Source organism: Lutra lutra, chromosome 2 (assembly GCF_902655055.1).
Source record: "Lutra lutra chromosome 2, mLutLut1.2, whole genome shotgun sequence".
NCBI lineage: Eukaryota > Metazoa > Chordata > Mammalia > Carnivora > Mustelidae > Lutra > Lutra lutra.
Window position 1 is genome coordinate 61967056 of NC_062279.1, and position 25028 is coordinate 61992083.

At 40.5% G+C, this 25028-nt stretch overlaps 1 protein-coding gene across 4 annotated transcripts in view; it reads left to right on the forward strand.

The window, feature by feature from the left end:
• The window catches only part of SMAD1 (SMAD family member 1), a 74196-nt gene extending 54786 nt beyond the window's left edge, over positions 1 to 19410 (forward strand). For all 4 annotated transcript variants that reach the window (XM_047717560.1, XM_047717563.1, XM_047717561.1 and 1 more), the window contains exons 3-7: positions 3124 to 3381; positions 5817 to 5933; positions 8933 to 9154; positions 14405 to 14661; positions 18059 to 19410. In XM_047717560.1, the coding sequence (XP_047573516.1) occupies positions 3124 to 3381; positions 5817 to 5933; positions 8933 to 9154; positions 14405 to 14661; positions 18059 to 18202 (998 nt within the window). In that variant the 3' untranslated portion in view covers positions 18203 to 19410. The remainder of the gene's footprint in view (positions 1 to 3123; positions 3382 to 5816; positions 5934 to 8932; positions 9155 to 14404; positions 14662 to 18058) is intronic.
• Positions 19411 to 25028: the final 5618 nt, after the last annotated feature.

Here is a 25028-nt window from a genome sequence, read left to right on the forward strand (position 1 = left end):
AGGATCATGGCCCACATTGGGCTCTGTGCTCAGCACAAGTCTGCTGAAGACTCTCTCTCTCTCTCTCTGCCCTTGCCCATTGCCCTCTCCCCTACCCCCTGCTCTTTCTAAAATAAATAAAATCTTTAAAAAAAAGAGAGAGAAATTCCTTCCAAAAAAAAATCTTGACAAAATATTCTGTCCTATGGGCTGTGGGGGGTAAAGTCACTCTCATACGTGGCAGGTAGCAATGTGAAATGGCACAACCCCCGTGAAGGGGCACTTGAGGATAATGAAGTTATAGCTTCATTTTCACCCAGTATGGCCACTTGCAGGGATTTACCCGGAAGGTACTCCTTTAACAAACAGCAGTATATGCGCGTAGGGTTTTTCATTACAACATTACCTGTAGGGGTGAAATATTGTCAACTGCCCAGACATGGGAGATTGGTCAAAGAAACTATGGTGCTGAATTACCTCTAAAAGCAAATGAGGAAGATCTCTCTAAACTACTAGGTTAATTGTTGGGTATAGGTGAACAAAGCAAAGTGCAAAAGAATATATAGAGTAGGCTGTTTTCCTGTTTAGTAGTAAAGACAAAATAAGGAACCACAAAAGTTAATCACATCAGTTTGACTTTTTCACAAAGAAATAAACAGGTAGGATAAACCAGGGGATAGAAAGAAATTGATCATCCTCTGAGGAAGTTAGGTGGGGGAACTGAGTAAACAAATCATGATATATAAAATAAGACACTACACACAGCATTGGATGAATCCTAAAGTGTTGAACCGAAGAACCAAGATACAAGAGTATATATTACTCCATTTGTATGAACACTTGTGCATTTTACTATAGATGTGTGATACCTCAGTACATTTTTTTAAAGTTTATTAAAAGCTACTTGTACTGGGGCGCCTGACTGGCTTAGCCTGTAGGGTGTGGGACTCTTGATCCTCAGGGTCCTGAGTTCAAGCCCCATGTTGGGCTTGGACCCTACTTAAAAAAATAAAAGATACTTGTTCCTATGTCAGCAGTGCCAAAATTCATCCTATCTTACTAATCAGAGGTGAGAAAAAAGTTATTTTTCTCCTCAAGTTCATCTGTAGGGTGGTGCTTTGCTGTAGTTGGTGGCGCACTCCCCAGGTCATCTGCAGAAGCTGGTGATGTCATCTGCGCTGCACCCTGGGCCAGACCAGCGCAGCACACGGCAGAGTTACTGCAGGAATACACGTGCCAAACATGAACTCGAGGTGTACATTGCCTCCCAGTGCCACCGTCACATGTGAGGAAAGAGAGGCAGCAAATTCCCAGTTCTAAGATTATAGGCAATATGAGTCGCTGAAGTAAGGGCTCTAGTAAGTAGAATGTTTTATGTGGGGGGGGTGTCCTTTGAAGGGTCAAGGAGGAGGATGGATTCAAGGAGCTGTCTGGTGCAGCATTTGGGGGGAAGGGTTTAGAGCCCAGTGTTTACCCCCTTTTAAAGGCACTAATCAGACTTGAGACTATTGCTAAATGACCATGAAAGGCAAGTTGGAGAGTGGTAACTCATGCTGTAGCAGCCAAAAGAAAAAGAATGGTTGATTGGATAGGTAATTCAAAGGTATTGTGCTATTTTGGAGCCTTTGTTTATTTGGAACATAGATGTCTGTTGACATTGGGAGAGCCTTTAAGACAGTTAGGGATTTTTTTCTTCAGCAAAATAATTTATATTTCAGGTGACTCTTGAAAGGTGGAAGGAGGAATTATGCTTTTGATGACTTAATTTGGGTAGATTCCATCACTGTGCAGTAAAGGAAACACATTTATGGTACTAAAAAGATTTGTTTTTAAGGGATCCGTTAGTGGGGAATTTATTTCTACAGATGAGCAATTTGAGATATAGCTCATGAGACCGTTTAAGACCTTCAAAGACCTATTTTTACGTAAAAGAGAAAACAATCTTCAGCTCATGAATAAGTGATAATCTAAGTGTTCACAGGACACATTTTCCTGCAGAAATGGTATAAGTTATAGATATATAGAGTCCCTGAAAAGCCCTCAGAAATCTACTTAATTCCTAATGTCACTAAATATTGTTTCTTTGGGAGAATATATTCTGAGTTCTGCCTGCCAACAACAGTATCAGATAAATCCTCTCTCCTCTGTGCAGATTTCCAAATGGGTGGTTTTTCTAGCCAAGGCCATGAGAGTTGTAGTAGGGGTTCAAGGAGCTCCTACTATGTTCCCAGGAAGGAGCTATCTGAAGACTGTGGTGGGAAGTTGAGGCTCTAACCCATTTAGGGCTTGCTATCTTCCATTAACATCTTATTTATAGTGGCTTTGCCTCTAGAGGTTTCTGGAGGTTACAGACCATGCTAATTATTAACTCCTTAGCTTCCTGACATACAGAGCTTTTAGGAATAGCTTGAGCTGTTTTCTTTCCTCCTCTAATGGTGTGTGCGTTTTTGGGCTTTATACTTTGAGTATCCAATTAGCAAAGTGTGGATTGTATAACCTGTTTCTTCCTTTGCCTGTTAGGTAGTGCTGAGGAGTACTGAGAAGTGGGTTAAATGCGTTAATATCCTCAGAGAAAAAATGTTTTTGTAAAGTATGACTACTTGGACACAACGTAAAGTCTGTCCCACAAAACATATCTTGTCTAACTAGCGACCTTCGTCGGCATTTGGATTTTATGCTGCTCACTGTATTTATCCTCTCAGTGTTATTTACTGTGCCTCCCTTTGTTTTAAAATGAGTTGATATGTCAGTTTAAAATATTTATGGTGAATAATTCATACTATTCAATAAGTATTGACTCTTTCAATGGAACAGCTTATCAACCAGAGGTGTGACCGTGGAATTCTCAATGATGGTATATGTTCTTAATTGTGCTTTGGTTTTTTGTGAACAAAAACATTAAGAATGGGGGAACCCTAACATTTTTAACATAAAAGGTGTTTTGCAGACTTTCATTGGGCAGTTTGTCCGTGCTGCATGTCTCGGGCCTAAGTCACAGCCATTCTAAAGAGACTGTTAGTGCATTTATTCCTGAGTGAAAAATGGCTTTGCTTCAGTTGGCAGGCGGGCAGGGCTTATGGTGACGTTATTACAGATTTTCATCATTTTCATGTTTGTCTCTCGCTTTTCTTTCCCTTTTTCCAGTTCTTCCTCCAGTGCTGGTTCCAAGACACAGCGAATATAATCCTCAGCACAGCCTGTTAGCTCAGTTCCGTAACTTAGGACAAAATGAGCCTCACATGCCACTCAACGCCACTTTTCCGGATTCTTTCCAGCAACCCAACAGCCATCCGTTCCCTCACTCCCCCAGTAGCAGCTACCCCAACTCTCCTGGAAGCAGCAGTGGCACCTACCCGCACTCGCCCACCAGCTCAGACCCAGGAAGCCCTTTCCAGATGCCAGGTGGGTTGGAATGTTCCGCGATGTTTGGGTCAGGTGCAAGAGTAGAGGGGAAGCCGGGTGCACCTGCACTCCGAGAGCTCTTCTGCTCCATGGCGCTCTGCTCTCAGACGCAGGGTGCTGCTGTGGCTGGAGGGAGACCTCATGGTCAAGGAAGCAAATGTCCTCTTTGATTTGTCAGGCACGGAAGCTTGAATAAGTTTTATTTTGGATCTTGAAGGGTTTGGAACAGCTGCATCCTTCTGGGTGGGGCATAATTGCATAATTGTCTTTGCTCCTGAAAAAAGAGAGAAAAATAATGTGTTGCACACATTTGTGGTACATGGGGGGGGGCACCCTGTTGTAAGTGCAACCTCAGAAAAGCTATTTCCTGAGGGATCACACCTCCCTACTTAATTAAATTCATTTAAGTGGTGATGTAATCCCAAGAAACATATACTTTAGCAACAAAGGAAATGCAGCAGAAGTAGTGGAGACCATCTGCTTGTTTAACTTAGCAAAGACAAAAACAATTATCCTTTGTTAGATTGAACTGATGGTGTAATGTTTATCAAAATAAATGATTAATTAGGACATATTTTTCAAATTATAGATTATTAAGCAAGCATCTCACAAAAAATGATTAGTGCCAAATTTCTTGCCAGTAGACTTGAAGAAGGATGCTCTATACAAAGACTTACTGAACATTGATTAGCACGTCAAGGGGGGAAAATGGGTGGGCAGGCCTGTTTATTAGGCCACTTGAAATGTTTTTCAGTAAATGCGAATTTGACAGTAGTGCTGGTATGTCCTCAAAAATTGAAAGTGGTCCATGCTTGATGGTGCTGTCTTTTAGTTCTATATTTATTACTTCTTTTGGTCCTGAACCTTTTATTTTGCATGGTTTTTGTTTCTCAATCCAAAACTGTTCAAGATGAGGCAGGGCAGCAGGGATATAGAAGAGTTTAAAAATCAAACTAAGCATCATCGGGGGATTTCCTGTTCATCCCACTGTCTCCCAGACCCGCTGGGTTTGATGAATAGGTAAGTGGTGAGGAGATAGTCTCAGAAGCTCTTGGCAAAGTCGGGGTGGGCCCACATGTGAGAAACTGGAAGATTGTTGCTCAAGTTTACACTGTGTCCCCAGCTGTGAGGGCTTAAGACTACAGGCCAAGTGAAGGAAATGTGGACAAGAGAGATCTGCCAGGGGTAGGAGTGGGCACTCGGGGTCTAGTAGAGTATCACCCATTGCTGTCTGGTGGTCTGTCCCAGTGGTGCTGACACCATTGGTGAAATTTTCACCAGCTCATTGACAGAAATTTACTGGATGTGGTCTGAGAGGACGCTCTGTCTTCATTCCTGCCTGGCAGGAAAGCAGAGTCAGTGTTACAGCTGCAGGGAAGAAGCTGAATTAAAAGAAGCTGGAGAAAGGGTGACAGAGGCATCCAGATAAGGTCCTCATAGTCCTGACCTTGTGCTGTGAGTCCTTGCTTGTTGGCAGCTGGACGGTGGGAGTTGCTGGGTTGAGAGTCGGCTGGAAGGTCCATCTTGGAAGTCTCTGACAAGCTGTAAAGGACTGGCAGTGTGGGCCACCTGTCTTCCGCAGTTGCCCTGAGTGATGTCGGCGCCTCCTCCAGGTTATTCATGGTGCCTGAAGTGAAAGCTTTGTTCCCTGCTCTGTCAGGTGTGCTAGATGGGCTCCTGATAGTTAGTAAGGAGCTTGCTTCTTGATCACAAAGGATTATGTGTGGGCAACCCATAACCCCTTATTTTATTTAAGAAAACACAAGACCCCTGTTAGTGTTCTTTGTTTCAAAAGTCATGTTCTTTGCCTCTTATTGCCAGCTGGCATTAAGCTTTCTAGAAGAACATATATAAATTCTGAAATAGAAGATAGCTGTGATAAACAGATTATTCTGCTACTCGGGGTTTAAAACTAGTAACTGTTAAAGCAGGCAGGAAGAAGGTACTCCTAACGGAGTGCTGAAGTCAGGAGAAATGAACAGTTGAAGTCAATGACTTGGCTGTAATGACGAAGTTGGTAAATTCCTGAGAGCCTGTGGGTTTAATGAAATGTGGGTTTAATGAAAGAGACCCTGAAGCTCTTCTTAAGAAATCCCATGTAGTTTTTCCATCCACCAGTGAAACTATGAAATGCAGACGACCTCTCAAAGTGGATTGTACGAAAGTGTATTTAAGTACTCTTCTGGTTTCCAGAGAGCGTGAGCTTGGGTAGGCAGACCGCTCCTGGAACAGGCAGGTAGTGCTTTTCCTCCCTCTGGAGGTTGTACCAGATCACGAGGTGTTAGTGACTTTTAGAAAGTTCAGTGTCTGTAGCAGCCATTTTCCGACAGGGAAGTTGAAATGGGCAATTCAATCTTAAGAATTTCACAGGATATATGTTTTAAGTGTGTGTGTTTATTTAAGGAGAAAGAAATCATTTTCTTTACGCTTTGTAGCTGATACGCCCCCGCCCGCTTACCTGCCTCCCGAAGACCCCATGACCCAGGATGGCTCTCAGCCAATGGACACAAATATGATGGCACCTTCCCTGCCCTCAGAAATCAACAGAGGAGGTAAAATGCATTGCTGTTTATTCCCTTTTTCGTGTCTGAAGTTTGTCTGTCCATTGTTAATTTCTCTCACAAATGTTTATTAGTCTGTAGAAAGATAGCTGTTGGAGAAAGAGCCCAGTAAGAGAAGCTAGATAGAATTTTTTGGATTACAGATAAGTCTTTCACATGAGGAACAAACATACCAAGTTAACTAATGAAGGCCTAATAAGTATAATTGTGCAGGCGTCTGTTGAGAGCACAAGACTTAATAATTTTGAATTGGTGATAAAGGAGTATTTTTAAGTGAGGGACAGAGGGGTAGTAGTAAAAAAGCAATGAGCGTAACATTAGCGAAGTGGAGTTGTCACTGGCGATTTCCAAAATTAGAAGTTCATAGAACAAGGCTTCCCAAAGGTTCTTTTGTTGTAAGGATAGATATTCATAAATGTCATTATTTTCCAGCTCTCATCCATATACAGCTGCAGCTGGAACAAACTAATAACATTTGTTTCTTTCTTGCTATATTTTTTTTTGTTTCTAACCTTGTTACAAAAAGAGGCCAAGGCACATGTTTTTCCTGTTCTCACCTGAAGAGCATAAGCAGAACCTGTAAGCAGGATGAAGCATTTCTTTCCCTTTCTGGGAGAGGGGGGGTGCGTTTCCAGCCGTCCTGCCGCCTGCGGTGACTGAGGGGAGAATGCCATCGCGCTGCACTGGCGAGTGGAGTGGGCCTAGCCTAGCAGAGAACTCGCGTCAGTGAGTGTTGGGAGAATCCCTGAGCACCCTAGGAAGGCATGACCATGTTGTCGAAGAAAACTGTTTCCAAACGACTTCTCATGGAAGAAAGCGCTTCCCTGATGCCCCATGGCATGGACCATTTCAATATGTATGCATTTTATGCAAATTGAATTCACAGTGCAATCCGATTACTAGATTTATGTCTCATTTCATTCTTACTGCTTTTTTATGAAAATGGGAGATATCTCAAACATTGTCAGAGTTGCTGACATTTTTTAAGGTCTTAAAATCTGATGGTAGACTCAAAGAACATTTCTTAGATGCGCAGTGTAATTAAATGGAATGTACACCTTTTTTTAATCTGTAAAATGTTTTTACCTCTTTTATCATTGGCTCTGTATTTTATGGTTCCTCATAATCTCTCAAACAATCTCCAAACATAATTATCAACCAAAAAATAAAAATGCTGGTTTAGGAAAACAAAACAAAACAAAACTCCTCTGTCTCACACATCTTTGGCGTTTGTTTTCCGGGAACACAGCTGCAAGAGAGAATGAGCGCAGCACTGCTGCGGGAGAGGAGCGTGGGGACCCTGCAGCTATTGCAGTTAAGCCGAAAATGTCTGATTTCAGGAAGCAGGCCTTTAAATTGCTATAAAATTTTTCCTTTAAATAGTTTTTGTGAAATTTCCCCACTAGAATTAGTTTACAGTTAATGTCTTCATGAGGCAGGAACGTTGGCCTTTCTGCTAGTGTCTTACCTTTGGTGGTTTTCCTGAAGCAGGAGTTCGCACACTACAACCAGTTCAGCCTGCTGCCTCTTTTTGTAAATAGATTTTTATGGGAGCCCAGCTCCGTCCATTACATATTATCTGTGGCAGCTTTAGCACTGCTGGGGCACAGCTGAATAGTTACGGTAGAGACCAGATGGCCCACAAAATCTTTCTGGTCTTCTACAGAAAAAAGTGTGTCATCCTCTGACCTAAATGGATGGCATCTTGAACAATCCTGATAGCTTATAAAAGCCTTCTTTAGTGATGTTGCAGCCTTCTTTTAAGCTTTAGCACTAGGTGAATCCTGAAGATCTTGCTCTTTGAAATACAGCACACTGACCAGTGGTAGTTGCTCAGCAGAGAAGACAGCCTATGCCTGTGTTCAGCTCCCTTGCTTAAGTGTATAGAGCAGCTAACGTATGCGCGGAGTTTTTTAATGACCGTGTTCTTTGTTTTTCTAAAATTAAGGGCATTGTGATGTCTGTGGAGGTTGATGTTAAGAACACAGAAGTACTTCTTCCCGAGTAGTTACAGCTTACTCTTCTAATGTGGGTGTTCTTTCTCTTTTTACGACTGTACACTCAGGACCTCGTAAACCTCAGATCATTACGTATTGGCATACTGGGTATGCATGGTTTGTGTTCCTGGAATCTCTGAAGCAGTGGCATAAGAGGTTTTACTACAGAAGGAACTTATCTTTAGAACCTTTTAGTTGCAAATGTTTAGAAGCATGTTCTGTTTGGAGATTTGTTAGTCTTAAGAGATTTGACTTAACAAGCTGCATCCTGTCAGTAAAGTTGGGTAATTTCCATTGTTGGCCCATTCTGGGAATGGAGAGACAAAACACACCTGCTCTGCATGACTTAAAGCAAATATAAGGAAGTTAGCATGAAATCTGGATGAGAGAGATATGATTCATTCTGTAAAAATGGCCAGCTGGCAAGATTTCTTCCTGCTTTGAGGACTGGAACCGAGCTGTGGCCGTGATAGTTATTGGCAGCTAAATGTGAAGTAAGGGAACTTCTTATCAATAATTAGAAACTGATTTTCATTTGCTAGGCCTACGAAGGCTTTGTTGAAAGTCACCCTTTTTCTGCCAGCACCTTTGGCACATTTCCTGTCCTCTATTGTGCTCTTCCCATTTGTTTTTCACTTGCCACTTGGATTTCTTTAGATGGGGAGCCAATGTCCGCGGTGGGGGTGACTTCCATTCTGGCATATGGTGGAGCAAGTAGCATATTGTGAGTGGTCAGCAAATGCCATTGGTGTGCTTGCTTAGCTGGCGTTCAGTGATCTGATAGTAGTTGGAGATTATTTTCCAATTAAAGGGGAATGTCACACTTAGCAAGGAGGACCTGTGTTAGATGTCACAGAGAAACTGTACACATTATAATGGTGCTTGCTTTTCCGCATCTTCATTCCATGATTCTGAGCCAGTTTCACAACAGTTTCAGGTTTTGAGAGCCCGAGGCACTAACTGAGGTTGACTCTGAGCTCTTCTTTCTTACAGATGTTCAGGCGGTTGCTTATGAGGAACCCAAACACTGGTGCTCTATTGTCTACTATGAGCTCAACAATCGTGTGGGTGAAGCGTTCCACGCCTCCTCCACAAGTGTGTTGGTGGATGGTTTCACCGATCCTTCCAACAATAAGAACCGTTTCTGCCTCGGGCTGCTGTCCAACGTTAACCGGAATTCCACTATCGAAAACACCAGGCGGCACATTGGAAAAGGTGAGTGTGCGCTTGAACCTCGTTCAGATGTTTGTCTGTTGTGTCCCCGTTCCCCCAGAACTGACTTAGTCGTTCCTGGGGCAGACTCGGAGAGCAAACACCAGGTAGTAAACACTGGCTCCGGTTCATAAATATTTTTTCAGTTTCTATTACCAAGACGTTACTCAATTTCCAATCCGCAGTTTTTGTGTCTGCCACCTCATGGGAGTCGATATTAATTAGCTAAAATAGTGATTTGGGGAACACAATTCTATCTTTTGCTGCAGAATAAAAGCAGCTGTTAGAAAGTGACTTACAACCTCAAACTAAACGCAGGTTAAAACAAGTAAACCTAATGAGTACCGTAACTCACGGGAAAAAGAAAGAAAGAACCAATCCAGAATAACTTACGAACATGGTGTTTGGCCATGTATCTTCAGTCCGGGCCAGGTAGGGTAGAGTGCTTGCAAACGAATCCTGAACCTCTCTTAGTAGACTTGATTATCTAGTAGCAGTATGGGTGAAACAGTCCCAGAACTTTGAGACAGAAAGTGAAGCGAATGACTGAGTGCAGTGTTGCTGAGAGAAAGTCTGGCTTTTCACTGTGGAATGAGAAACATACCGGCGTGGAGAAGGGCAACAGATAAACCCTGTGGTGGTATCAGGGTGAAAAGATGATTCAATAATATGTGTGCATATCTGTGTCTGCATGGTTATGTTCTCGTGGATGTGTGTGTGTGCGTGTGTAGGTGCGCTCAAATATGCGTATAATCTCTGATCCGTCTGCTGGAAGGGCCAACAGGCAAAGACACCCAGGAGAAGGGAGCACATCTGGTGCTCAGGCCATCATCTCTAACACCATTTCCCACTGAGCGAGGATCCGGGGCTTCTCGGGGAAAGGGCTGACTCCGGGTAGACAACGATGAGCCCGGAACATTTTGTTATACCAGACAGTGAAGAAACACTTACGAAAATGATGGGGGCCTGTCACAGGAGCCAACTTCGAGGGGCTTCCCCTGGCCAATTCTGGGACAGTTGAAGCACCAAAATAATTAAGTACAGCTATGGATTTTAAACCACTGAAAGACAACAGTAATTTGTAAGTCCCTACCAATAATAAATCGCTACAGGAATGAATGAATGGGGAAGGCTGGTTGGGAAATGCAAAGTGAGTGCTAGAGCTAGAAAGTCATCATTTTGCAGCCATCAGTCAGGAATCCTCAGTGGATGCTAAACAGAGAACTTTTGGCAAGAATCAGGATATTTGCATGGTCTTGCAGTGTCTCCTCACAGCCTGCCTGTTAGTTACAAGGGAGAATAAAAATCACTAGTTACACAGTAGAGACACTGGAGAGCGTCTTGCCTGGGAGATCAAAATTATCATCACCCGTGAGAGAAGATGGATTTTATATGCCACCAGATGTGATGCCCTGAGTAGGAGGCAGCATCACCTATGCAGAATTCCAGTCAAGAATGCAAATCTTAATCTCATCAATGGGGAATGTTCATACAAACTGAAAATTCTACTCAAAGGGGAGAGGAGGAACTGTATTCTTCCAAAATAATCAACGTCAGAAGGCAAAGGTGTGGAAATGTTCCACATTAAAAGAGATTAAAGAACTGTGACAGCTGTGTAGTAAGCTGACCTGAACACGACCTGTCCCAGAAAGGGGGAAAAATACCACAGAGGACCTTACTGGGGTCAGCAGGCAGAGTTAGAACATGAGTGATAGATTAGATACGACTGACTATTGTACCAGTGTTCCATGCACTGGCTTTGCTAACTGTACTGTGGCTATAGAAGAGAATACCCGTAGTCTTAGGAAAAACATACACACATGTGTATACATAAAGATATCTATCCATCCAAAACTAACCCTGTGTCAGAGTATAGGCAGACAGGTGCATATATACATGTATATATCTGTGGACGTGTATAAATGAATGTATCTGAGGGTATGTATGAAAGCATAGAAGGGAAGGAGGTGCAAATGATCAAACACCTGGAATAAATTGTCACAATAGTGGCTAGATGAGTGCTCTTTGTTCGTTATTCTTGGCTTTTCTATTTCTGTACATTTGAAACTATTTCCATAGTAAACATTTTTTTAAATGACCTACTATAAAATTTAGAACAGTGGACCAATTCAAGTGGTTATTTAATTAATGTTTAAAAGGCATTTGAGATACAAGTTCAACACTTGATCCAAAAAAAAAAAAACACCTCCTAAAACAGGAATTAGTAGGTAGTTCCTTAATACAATTAAGGGGGAAAAAAAACAAACCCTAAACTCCACATGTGATGAAGAAATGCTAGAACCTAGCTTCATGACATATAGATATCTATGATCTATAAGCCCTGGAAATTGTGCATAAACACAATTTTGCATGCATTTGGGATAGAGGAATGTATTTTTCAATAAATTCTAAAGTTGACCATTACCCCAAAGTACTAAAAAGTCATTGTACTCTGAAACATTTCTATTAAAAATTAGGAAGAGGGGCATTTGGGTGGCTCAGTTGGTTAAAATGTCTGACTCTTGATCTTGATCTAGGGTCATGAGTTCAAGCTCCGTATTGGGCTCCATGCGAAGCATGGAGCCTACTTAAAGAAAAAAAAAGAAAGATTTTAGGAAGAAAATAAGGATTCTGGGAATGCTGTTACTTAAAATTGTTCCAGATACCTTGACTAGTGTATTCAAATGTAGAATTACCAATAATGGAAATAAGCCAAAATTATCATTATTGCAGATGATATGATTAACTAATTGATAGTATTCTCGGGGTAGATTCTTGAAGTGAAATTAGGTCAAAAGTAGGTCTTGATATATTATGCCAAATTATTTTCCAGGAAGCTTTTATTAATTTCCACTTGTACCATAAGTCTGTTTTGTGAGTGCCTCTCCTCCTTAACCCACGTTGGTATTACTGACATAAATAATACTGACCATGGTAATACTTATGGCCACTTGTGTGTATTCAAAAGTTATGATTGTTTATCTAGAAACTTATAAAGAATTTATTTTTAGAAACTATATTCCAGTTTTCTTCAATCTGGGAATAACCAGTTAGAAAATATAGTGGAGGAGGAAATGAAATTTCCAATAGCAACAGAAAATGTAGTTTTTTTGGAAATAATCTGAATAAACAATACATGAGAATTATGTAAAGAAAACCAAATTTTATTGAGAGAAAGAAAATTTAGATATATAAATAAGCAGTCGATGTTCCTTAAAGAGAAGGCTTAATATTATGAGAATGTTTTAGGGACATCTATTCTTCCTAGTTTCAGTTTGTGGTTTAAAACAATCCATCACAATGTGTTATTTTTTTGAAAGTTGGAAAATGTGTTCTGATATCACCTGGCAGGATAAACAAGTGAAAATAGCCAAATTTTTTAATGGAAGAGTAAAGAAAAAATTCTTGATGTTAGGTTAATTAAATATTATGAAACTACAGTTAAATCAGGTTTAGACAAAATGGGTAGAATAAACTAAACTCGGACTATATTGTATTTCAAAATTAATGTATGTTAAGTGAAGCATAACAAATCGGTAGTCTTCTAGTGGTCCTGCGGTAACAAAGTTAGCTTTTAGGTGAAGCTGTAGAGAGAAACCCTGACCTCATTTCATATATGCAAATAGATTAATGAATTGAGTTTTCTTTAATGGCAAGCTATTAAGAAGCCAGAAGAAAATACATTTGATCAGAGAGGTAGAAATTTTCTAAGCATAAAAGGCAATAGAAAAGATCACGAGAGATTTGACTACTCAAAGCTTTCAAACTTCTGTAGATTAAAGAAAAATACAAAGGACTAATGGGGAAACAAATAGGAAATAAATTATTTATATCTTACCCGTAGCTCATAAAAAACGATAAAAATACTAGAACCCCAGGGGATAAATAAGTAAAAAATAGGAACAGTAAGTTCATAAGAGAAACACAGATGGCTAATAAACAAATGAGAGCATATCCAGTCTCACATGTAAATTAAAACAATACTGTTTTTAGGCTGTGATTTATTTTATTTGTTTTTGTCTTAAGCTCACTCCATCCTGGCATAGGCAAAACGAGAAGGGCCCTCCTACACTGCTGGTGGGGTGTAAATTGATACAAGCATTCTGGAAAGTCATTTGGCAAAGCAAATCAAGAGCCTTTGATCCGGCGATTTAACTTCCAGGAATCTCTCCTAAGGATATTATCAGAAATTATCCAGGGACATTTATCCTGGCATTGTTATAACAGAAAATAAGTATCAGTGCTGTAGTCCCGTATTGGGAGAATCGCTAAAGTAAATTGTTGTGTCCGCATAATCATGTAGATTATGTTTAAATGTTTGCAGAGAAAGTTTAGTAATACTCAAAACCTGGAATCCAGTGTGTCCAAATATTAACAGTTACTGCCTCTGTGTCATGAAACAAGTGATACTTTCTGCTTCTTTATATTTGGTTTTACTTTCTAAGTGTTCAAAAACAAATACTGCTCATTTTTATAATCAGCAAAAAAAAACACACACACTCTTAAATTGTTTTCTCTACATCACACAGGAAAATGGGCTTCTGTTCCAGCAGTTATTTAATTGTTACAGAAGTCTTAGCCATTGTGTGTACATGTAAGTACAACACGCAGTTTTTTGGATTGGATTGGAGACAATAGTTTAAGGATTGGCTGAGACCTGCCAGAGTTCCCTGCAAGGTAGAGTGTTTAAAGCCACATGGGATATGACTCTGTTCACTGCGTGGCCTATAATAAAGTAATGTCCCTTAATGGCATAGGGCTTTGTCAGAAAGTGCCCCCCCACACCACCACCACACACACTTTCCTTTTTTTAAAGGCTGGGTAGGATCAATTTCCTACACTCTAAGATGTCACAGGAAGAAGTTTGGAGCAGATGGTAGTTCGGGGAGATCAGATTGCACACAGTATGAATTATTTTTATAATTATTTTCCCCCAGACCTTACATCTGACAGCTCTCAGCAGTACTGCCTCCACCTCTGGTTTTCTAGTTCTTTCCCTCGTCTTGGCCCTCCTTTCTCTCCTGTCTTTGTTATGTTATTTCCTAGAAACCTCTTAGACATACGTGTTAACAAAAGAACATTGTGTGAACTAATAGGGTTAAATGAGATTTTATCAGTTGTCCAAGATTTGGAGCGTATCTCTCTAATTAGCCAAAGTTTAAATCCATGCAAATTCATATACTGAAGATACACAGAAGCTTTACGGCTGTGAAAAGGGATGACGAAGACATTGCACACGTTGTCTTCCTGCAGGAGTACATCTTTACTACGTGGGAGGGGAAGTGTATGCCGAATGCCTCAGCGATAGCAGCATCTTTGTGCAGAGTCGGAACTGCAACTACCACCATGGATTTCACCCCACTACTGTCTGCAAGATCCCTAGTGGGTGTAGTTTGAAAATCTTCAATAACCAAGAATTCGCTCAGTTATTGGCACAGTCTGTGAACCACGGCTTCGAGACAGTCTATGAGCTCACTAAAATGTGCACTATCCGCATGAGCTTTGTAAAGGTAAGTGAGCTCCGTTGCCCTAGTTAGGGTTTGACTCGATGCACTTCGTCTCGGTGTATAAATCTAGTCTTCTTGCTGTGTGTCCATAGAAGCCCACTTATTACCTAGGCGTTTTTGAACTTGAGTAAGGATGTCAGTTATTAGGAGGATATAATTAGAATTACAGGAGTGTTTGTATTAAATGTCAAGCGTGTAGGAGCCTCAAATAACTTTTTCCTATTCAAATAGGCACGATTTTAACTATTGTAGTAACATAAGAAAATGTTATGCTATGCATTTAACACGTATAATTTAATCACATGGTTTTCTTAAGAGATCGGTTTAGTTAAATATACGTCCCTTCCTTTTCATTCTGTTTTAGTACTTAAATGGTGGTAAACACTTGTTGCTTTTGTCTCAGCAATAAACAAGTGATCTTTTTGTAAATATTCATCACACTGGGGTTTACTTTTGACTAGTCAGGGTTTTTTAAAAATGTTTTCGGTAAAGCCTCATCATTTTCTTATAATTCAAAAATTAATAAGACCCTTGCCCACAGATCAGTAGATGCCTTAGTTCTAAGATTATTGTTAGGGTTGAGGATGGAGAAGGTTAATGACATTGCTCACAATAATTGATCTCTTTTCTGCCTTCTCTTCTGCCTCTGAGAAATAAAAAATTTTAAGATGTCATTGAAATGTAAAAAAATTAAATATCTGATTAGATTTCATGAGTTGTAACTTACTGTAGTGATTGGCTTGTCTCTGAGTTCTCAAAGATAAATTTTCATCCTCTGTTACCTTGAGAAACAGAACTAATTATATATTTGGGTGAGGCAATCACCTTTTATGTCCTCTCTTCAGAAGCTCACCTAACTTGTTAAACCTGTTCTATAATGTGTGTTTTAGAGAGGGTAATTTTGGAACCTTAAACTTTGTTAATCATCCTTTAGATCAAAGATACCTTTCTCTGACTCTCTTTTTTTCTTACTTCTTTGAATCATATTAGCAGATTTTGACAGCGTTCTTTTAATATTTTCTCGAAACATTATTCAGCAGTTCTTTGTAGCTGAGTCTGGTGCCTTTTTAGTATTAAGGAGTTTTTCTTTTTACCCTTTAGAGAGGTTGACCAATATGCTATGTACCCGTGAGACTACAAAGATCTTTCTCATCCACAACTAACATTCACTGTTTAATTTTTGACTTTGCATTTTGGCTAAAGTGAATTTTAAAATGGGGACAGTAATTTGCCACCAGTGCTTTTTGTTTGTTGTTTTATGGTATGGAGGAAAGAGTACCTGTTAAGAGTCAAAAGACCCGGACTCTAGTTTTATCTGCCATTTTAACTGTGCAATTAAAGCACAGGGATCCTTTGCTGGTCCTCGTGATCATCATCTTTAAAATGGGTGGATGGAGTTGGGAACTGTGGTAACCATTACCGGGGTTCCTTGGAGAGTCTACTATTATTGAAGGACCACTCACATAGAATTTATGACTCTGCTGCTCCAGCTGGCTTTCTCCTCAAGCTCATTTCATATTGATTACCCCTTTTTAATGGTTTTACTTTTATACATTTCAAATTACTTACTTTTACAGAAGTAAGAACAAACTTTATGCTAATAAAAAGTGTTTATGATATAAGGATATGCATTAAAATGTATTAGATTTCATTCATTCAGCAAATATTTTTAGCACTATTCCAGAGAATTAATGCAAAGATGAAAAAGCACCTAGTGTCTCTAGGTTCACAATGCTAATGGCCTATTATATGTTTAATTATAAAATAATGTGGTGTATACTGGAATGGAGGGTAATACAATAGAATAATATATATTTGTATATGATATATTAATATAATATATAATAATAATATAATGAACATAGCTGGGAAGCTGGATTTGGAGTTGAGGATAAACAAATTCTGTTTTAAAACTCCTGCTGACATGATATAGGGTAGCTGCTTATACATTTGCAACAAAAAAATTGCCTAGTATTTCTACAGTCTTGTTCTTTATTATCATAAGGATTGCATACCTTGCCCTTGTCACACTTAGCATCTTAGAGAAATGATACAGAACATTTTATTAATATTAATAGGCAATCTTGTGTTATTTTGAAGACTGTCATTTTGGACTTTAAAGCACACATTTTATAAATTATTTGCACAGTAAACTCCCCATATTTCTGAAAAATCCAAGTCATTTCAGCTGAACAAGTATCTCTAGGGCTCTGCTTTGTGCCATTCACCTTGCTAGGTGTTTGCAGTCAAAGATAAATAAGATCTGGGGCGCCTGGGTGGCTCTGTTGTTAAACGTCTGCCTTCAGCTCAGACCATGATCCCAGGGTCCTGGGTTTGAGCCCCACATCTGGCTCCCTGCTCAGTGGGAAGCCTGCTTCTCCCACTCCCCCTGCTTCTGTTCCCTCTCTGTCAAATAAATAAATAAATAAATAAATAATCTTTTAAAAAAATTATAAATAAGATCTGGTCCCTGCCTTCAAAGAACTTACTATCTAATGGAAGAAACATGCACACAAACCTTTAAATTAAGATTAGCAATGTACTGATAGAAGGAGAAATGCATGGATGTATATATGTATGCAGTTCATGTATCACAACTTTTTCCTGAAAGTTCTGATATTTATATGTATTTCTTGAATGTCCTGGAGTAAGTAGGTGTCAGAGATAAATGGTACCCAACCTTCTCTGACATCCCTCAGGAAATAAGGGGTTTATCAGAGCTTTTCCATGGCCTACCACACCAGTGAGTTTTTTTGATCTTCACAATTGCAAGATTACCTTTCTCTTTTTCAACTTTAGTGTTCCAATTCAGTAATACTGAAGATATCAGGCAAGCTACCTTCTTGTACAAATGTGTAATGGAATCTGTTGATTTGAAGCAATGATTAGGTGTCAGTAATAGCTTTTTGGATATGTGTGTGCTTCTGCCAGCTTGCTTCGAGATTGAAAGATCAAGAGCTCTTGTGTTGCTAGGAGGACTGTCAGTGACTGAGTGGGCAAGAAGCGAATGTCAGTTTGTCTAACATAACTTTTCCTTATTTTCTTGGTGATAATGAGTGTTTAATATCTGTTACAATACTATTAGTAACACAGTGGGCAATGAAAATGAAAGGTAAAATGTGCCTTTGTTAAAACAGCCTTATAAGGTATTTTGAAACTTCCATTCCTCAAGAGTACTACTTCTTAACCTGGAATGTGTGGAGGGACTGTAGGGAGCCTTGAACACCCCCATCCCCTGAAATTGCCTTCCAAATTGTGTGTGTGTGTGTGTGTGCACGAGCATCTGTCTTAGGGAAAGCATCTGTGTCTTTAATCAGCGTGTCTGTTTATGGGAACTCTTCTTACTTAAAAGTTTAACCACAGTGTTAAGCAGGTTAATGACCTCCAATGTGTCTTCTAGGGTTGGGGAGCAGAGTACCACCGCCAGGATGTTACTAGTACCCCCTGCTGGATTGAGATCCACCTGCACGGCCCCCTCCAGTGGCTGGATAAAGTTCTTACTCAGATGGGTTCACCTCACAATCCTATTTCATCTGTGTCTTAAACGGCCTCAGGCTTCTGCCTCTTGAAAACTATTGAGCCTTGCATGTACTTGAAGGATGGATGAGTGAGTCAGACGTGATCAAGAACTGACAAAGGAGCCTTGATAATACTTGACCTCTGTGACCAACTGTTGGATTCAGAAATAAAAAAAAACCTTGGTAACATACTGTCGATATCAAGAACCCGTTTAGTTTACATTGTAACGTTCTATGGTAAAGTCAACTAAAATTCATACTTTTTAGCAGGACTTCATGTAGAGTTAAAGGAGAGATGGCCAAGCCAGGGACAAATTATCTATCGGAGAAACGATCCTAAGAGATTCTTTTGTGTTTGGCACTTTAAGGTCATCGTTTGGCAAAAGTTTAGCATTAATAGTCTCTCTGAAGTGTGTTTTTTATCAGGTTTAGAACCCATGTTGTGTCTTCTCTTCATGGGTTTTCATAATATTTTAAAACTATTTGTTTAGCAATGGTTTTTGTTTTTTAAGTAAAGTTTAGTCTTGATGATATACATGGTAATCTTTCTAAAATTGTATGCTGACCATACTGCTGTCAGAATAATGTTAGGCATATGCTCTTTGCTAAATATATATGTACAGAATATTTGGAAGTTAAGAGTTGATTAGACTAGTGGATTTAGGAGTATTTGAGGGGGGTGGGGAAGAGGGAAATGACAACTGCAAATGTAGAATATACTGTAAAGAGTCAGTTTGTTGCTTTCAAGAAACAAACTGATGTCTGAATTTTGCTGTGTTTCAATTTTTTAGAGATTTTATCCTACTTTTTTTTTTCGTGTCTTCTATCCCTTCCTCTCCAAAAAGCAGTTATGCAGCTGGTTCATTCATACAACTGTGAGAGCAAATGAGTAATTCCTGCTACTCTGAAACCGACTGCCTGTATGTTTCGACACCAATTGTATGGAGTGCTTGAATGTAATAAGCAGTTTTTATGGAGTTTACAGAAATGGGCTTTAATTTTCAAGTGAATTGTTTGCCAAACCTAGTAACTGTTTAATATTTGGAGGATTTAAAGAACATCCCTGTTTAAATCCATTTCAGACTTTTTAAATTTTTTTGTACTATGTTTGGTTTTATTTTTCTTCTGCTAATCTTTTATATTCACTTATGCTCTCGTACATTGAGTACTTTTATTCCAAAACTAGAGGGTTTTCTCTACTGGAAATTTTAAATAAACCTGTCATTATTGCTTACTTTGATTAAAACTTTGTTGTTTCCATCCTGAGTTCACTCACTAGATTTTAGGACTAGTAAGATTTACTACTCTTCTGAGAGATTATTCTCAAATATTCCTTGCCAAACGTAACAAACTAAATTACTAACACAGAGACAGGGAAACTGAATCGTGACGAGAGCAGAGTCCCTTTAAATCAGAAAAGAAAGGACATGTGGTACTTTGGAAATTAAGAAAAAAGAACTAGCAAAATTTGGAATTTTAGACCTAGTTGTATGAACTTCTTTGAGGAATTCCAGCACCAGCAATTATTGATGGACAATACTCTGTCAACCAAAAGAATGCAAGAGTAATATTGGGAAGGAATGAGAACTGAAACCACCACAAGACAGGGGTTCACTTGCCCATATGCTTGCCGTGGGAATGATGCAGCCCTTCTCCCATCCCCTGCCCTGGCCCCAACAGTCTGCCCAGGAAGGACAAAGACGAGGACACTTAGAGTCTTCCCCGGCCAACAGGCCAAAATGATGCGACCCTTTCTCCTTTGTATTTTTAGTTTATCTTAAACATTTTATTTATTTATTTGACAGAGAAAGACAGCAAGAGAGAGAGAGCACAAGCAGAGGTGGGAGCAGACTCCCCGCTGAGCAGGGAGCTGGACATGGGGCTCTATCCTATCTTACCCACAGTTGTTTATCAGCCCCACCGATTGCTCAAACAATGACCACACAGAAATTTCTACTGCATCTTGCTGGCTCCAAAAAACATCATTTGCAAGTGGAGAAAGCCCTGGAGAGAATACCTATATGATAACACACGTTTATATGTGTCTGCTGGGTTACTTAACTTTCACGAACCTCTATTTCCTTACCTGTAAAAAGAAGATAATGCTGTTGTTGTTTCCTTATCACAAAGTCCAGGTGAAGCTCTGCTGGAAGAAAGAAGTGTGAAAATACCTTGGGAACATAATTGCCACATAAGAACAGGCGTCACTCTTTACTTAAACCCTCCCCCGGACTCTGTTTCCCCATTTCCCTACTAAATCATTCCTTGCACAGGTGACCTGGATTGATGATGGTGATTTGCACAATATCATAAGAGAACATGAATAAAAGCTGTTGAACTTCAACAATGAAGTATCACTGAAAATTATCTAACAATAAAGAGGACAGATCAGGATTTCTCACCCTTCTCCTAGCGGACAGCTGTTTTCCCGCTTTCCCCAACTTCCCGCAGCCCCCTGCTGGTACAGTCATGCAAATCTCATTAACTGAGTGTAGCACACTGGAGGCAGTGTGGAGACTGACCAGGTCAAACTCCAAAATAATCCAGGAGATTGAAACCTATTGGAATTGGAGGCCCTAGGAGTTTGCAGTCTGGTGCATAAATCAGCCCTTCACGCTCAAGTGCAGTTATTTGTATTTTTGGTAAAATCTTGGTGAAGATCATTGTCATGAGCCGTAAGAGCCTGACGAGTCGCCTGGAAGTTTCTAAATAAAGGAATGAAAACATCAGAGCAACTGTTTGGATTACTCTAACCTAGTTCAAACAAGAAGAAAGCAATGGGAACTGTTTCATACTGGACCTGTTTCTGCCTCTAAGAAACCACTAATGGTGGTGGTGGTGGTAGCCGAGCGGGGGGTGGGAGGGGTGTCATTAGAAGTGGAGGCCCTATAGCTACTGCCTCACTCCATCACTTAATGGTTTTTGTTTTTGTTTTTTTTTTTTAATTTTTTATTTTTTCAGTATAACAGTATTCATTATTTTTGCACCACACCCAGTGCTCCATTCACTTAATGGTTTTTGAGCTCCAACAAGTTTCCTAACTTTCCTGCACCCACTTCATCATCTGTAAAGTAGAGGCTGCAAAGCCCATCTCATGGAGTTACCATGGAAATTAAGCCAGTGCATGCAAAGCATTTAGAACTTCTCTAGAGAGATTAATTAACTCTGGCTGGCAAGCTAATCAGAAGGGAGTTCAACAAACATTGGATGAAGACTCCTTACCTTTATAATATTTAATAAGCCCAGTGGGAAATCCTGACAGACCTCAAGGAGCTGAGGTGAAAGAAACCCAAATGAAGAAGACTTGCCATCTGCGAGTCCCTTCCCTGCCAGGCACCGTGCAGGGGGTTCCACGTACTGTATCCTCAGAAGAATGTAAGAAATGATACTCTAACCTCAACCCAACATCATTTTTCTTATAGATGAGGAGACTAGCTCAGAAGCTAAGTAACTTGTCCAAAGTCAGCTAGCAAGTTAGCATTCAGGTCTGACTTTAAAATGTAGAGTTAATTCCTTAACAACAACAACAAAAAAGTCAAGTATGTCCATACTGTATTGCTTAAACCACAAAGACTCAAACTCCATGAAGCCGAAGAGGGGATCAGCCAAAGATGGTCGAGTTCCATCCCTTTCTCTTAATTTGCAGACACGTAAACGTACCATAAAATAAGGCAGAATGAAAAGCACAGAGGAGCACAAAGGAAAGAAGATATAGTTCAAACTTGGGTGAGTAGAGATCAATAAAGGTTTTATGGAGGAAGTGGTATTGAAGGTTGAGCTTCGAAGGAGGGGAAGCATTTTGGTAACTGGAGAAGCTTCTGGGCAAGAGAACCGTCTAAGTAAAAGTGTGTGACAGATTCTTGTTACTTGGGACACCAGCATCTGGCCACCGTTTAATGGTCTAGGTAGGGACGTCTCCTTTGGGAATTCTGGGACTGGAAGTAAGGAAGGGTTTTCCTGTGCCTGGCTGAAGCTACGGTAAAGCTTGGGATTGGCCCTATATTGGCTGTAGGTATGGGCTGGAGAGAGAAGGTAATGGCATCCAGGTTGTGGGGTGTAGGACTTACCAAGCGCTCCCACATTCCTGCTCTTGGTTTTCCTGGGTCCCCAGAATCTTTATGGATAATCCCCTCTTTGGCTTCATGTAGTCTGAGTTTTTGTCAGCCTGCAAGAGTATGTGGTTTAAGCAATACAGGATGAACATACTTGACTTCCTGGGGTGCCTGGGTAGGTCATTCGGTTAAGTGTCTGCCTTCGGCTCAGGTCATGATCCCAGGGTCCTGGGATCGAGCCCCACATCAGGCTCCCTGCTCCGCGAGGAGCCTGCTTCTCCCTCTACCTGCCACTCTGACTGCTTGTGCTCTCTCTCTCCCTCTAGTGCCCTCTCTCTTAAACAAATAAATGAAATCTTTTTTTTTAAAGATCATTTTTTTTTTAAGATTTTTATTTATTTATTTATTTTACAGATCACAAGTAGGCAGAGAGGCAGGCAGAGAGAGAGGAGGAAGCAGGCTCCCTGCTGAGCAGAGAGAACCCGATGCGGGGCTCGATCCCAGGACCCTGGGATCATGACCTGAGCCGAAGGCAGAGGCTTTAACCCTCTGAGCCACCCAGGTGCCCCTAAAGATCATTTTTGTAAATAATTTTCTTTTAGCCAAACAGTACTCGTTCACTAAAGATTTTAGAAGTATAAAAGAAACAGAAGAAACAAAGTCACCTGCACTAACCGTTGGTAATTAGTTTATCCCTGAGCCAGGCGGAGATGACAGGCTGGCAGAGATACTCAGCATGCTGTAGGGAATTCAGGTCTAAAGGCTAGTCCAATTAGCACAGAGATGGTGATCGGCCCCATTTATTAAGCAGTTAACTGGCACCAACCCTGTGCCAACCATTGTGCTGAGGGATAAAAGAGAACACATCCTCAGCCCTGCTTAAGGAGCCTGCACTCTGAAGAGGAAGGGAGACAAGCGGACAGACCATAACCCTGCGCTGTGTCAGCAAAGGATGCAGAAGGGAACATAAACTGGACCAGAAGAGTCAGGGAAGACTCCTCAGAGGCAATGGTGCCAAATGCCTCACAAAGTATCGGACCAGATTTAGATCTAACTCAGGTTTCACCCAGCATGGGGGATAAGCTGCCGGCTTCAGTGTTCATTGATTTCTTTGTTACAAATACATTGCTTATTTTTCTGGGAGAATCAGGATGGTAGGCAGTTTACTGAAAATCCCATTTTTTTTATTGAGTCTGTTGACTGTATAATTTTATAATTCTGATCATTCTTTTTTTTTAAAGATTTTATTTATTTGACAGGCAGAGAGAGAAAGAGAGAGAGGAGGAAGCAGGCTCGCTGCTGAGCAGAGAGCCCGATGTGGGGCTCGATCCCAGGACCCTGAGATCATGACCTGAGCCGAAGGCAGAGGCTTTAACCCACTGAGCCACCCAGGTGCACCTATAATTCTGATAATTCCTGAGTGGTTTTTAAGCAGTGGTCCCCAAGGGTGGTGCTATAGGGAATTCTCAGATCTGCAGTTTCCGAGCCTTGGAACAGAAAACCTCTTCACAGCACTTCTGGAAGCTCAGCGCTAGCAACTGAAAAGCCATCATACATTCTTGCTAAGATACAATATGCTATTTAAAAGGCAAGTTTCTGTTGTATTTAAAAGCTTGGAAATGACTTCTTTCAGGAAGACTTTGTGAAAAGCCGATAATTTCTAAATCCCCCCCACCTTTATCTGAAAAACAAGTAAATCAAAGTAACACAGCCTTCTTTGTCCCTCAACGTAGAGTTAAGTTTGAAAAGGAAAAAAGCGAGAAAAGAAAGGAAGGGGCGTCTGGGTGGCTCTGTTGATTAGGCGTCTGACTCTGGATTTCATCTCCGATCATGATCACAGGGTCCTGTGATGGAGCCCCAAGTCGGGCTCTGTAGTCAGTGGGGTGTCTGCTGGAGGTTCCTCCTCCTCTCCTTCTGCCTCTCCCCACCAACTCTCTCTCTTTAAAAAAAAAAAAAAAAAACAAAACTGAAATTGAGCTGCCACTATTCTTAAGGACTAGGTACCTTGTGAGAACATGAGAGAAATGTTTTTTTCTTCCCTTGGGCTTGGGTCAGATGGAGACTAAGAAACAGATTCACTGCCACTACATTTCCACCCTGTGGATTTACAGTTCTCATGGAGATGTGACTGTTAAAGAGTCTGGGCTCCTAAGTTATTATAGACTTATTTTTTTTAACTCTGACTTCATCACTTTCCAGCTGTGTCATCTCAGGCAAGTGAATGAATGCACGAGTTTCAATCTCATTATCCGTAAGTGGAAAAATAATAGTCACACTCTCGTAGGTAGAGGGCTTCATAAATATAGGCCTAATGAACACTTGAGTGTTCTCAGTATCTTTCAGATATGGTAGATGCTTTGAAACCCAGCAAGAATTTCTTAAATCCCCACAACAATAATGAGCATTAGGATAAAGGAGGGAAAAAAAAAAAAAAGCGCCCAGCATACAGCACAGCTGATGTTAATAAAACATAAATCTTGTCCATTTTTCCCTGCTACTTTCAATGAGAATCCCGCCTATGGATTCTTGACTTTAGAATCTTGATGTGATGATATTGCCAGTTTTATTCTATTTACTAAAGAATTGTGTTTTCAGAGCGCTTACAAATACTGATTTACATTACTCCAGATGCCACCCCTGATTTATAAACCAGCAGCTCGTTAGGCCACCCCTCACCCTTACCCTTGTGTTTTCCAATATTAGAATAATTTCTTTATTCCTGGTTCCATCCCGGTGGTTTCTTCCTTGAATGTTTGCCAGACATGATCACAGAAACCGTAACTCCCCCCACCCACCCATC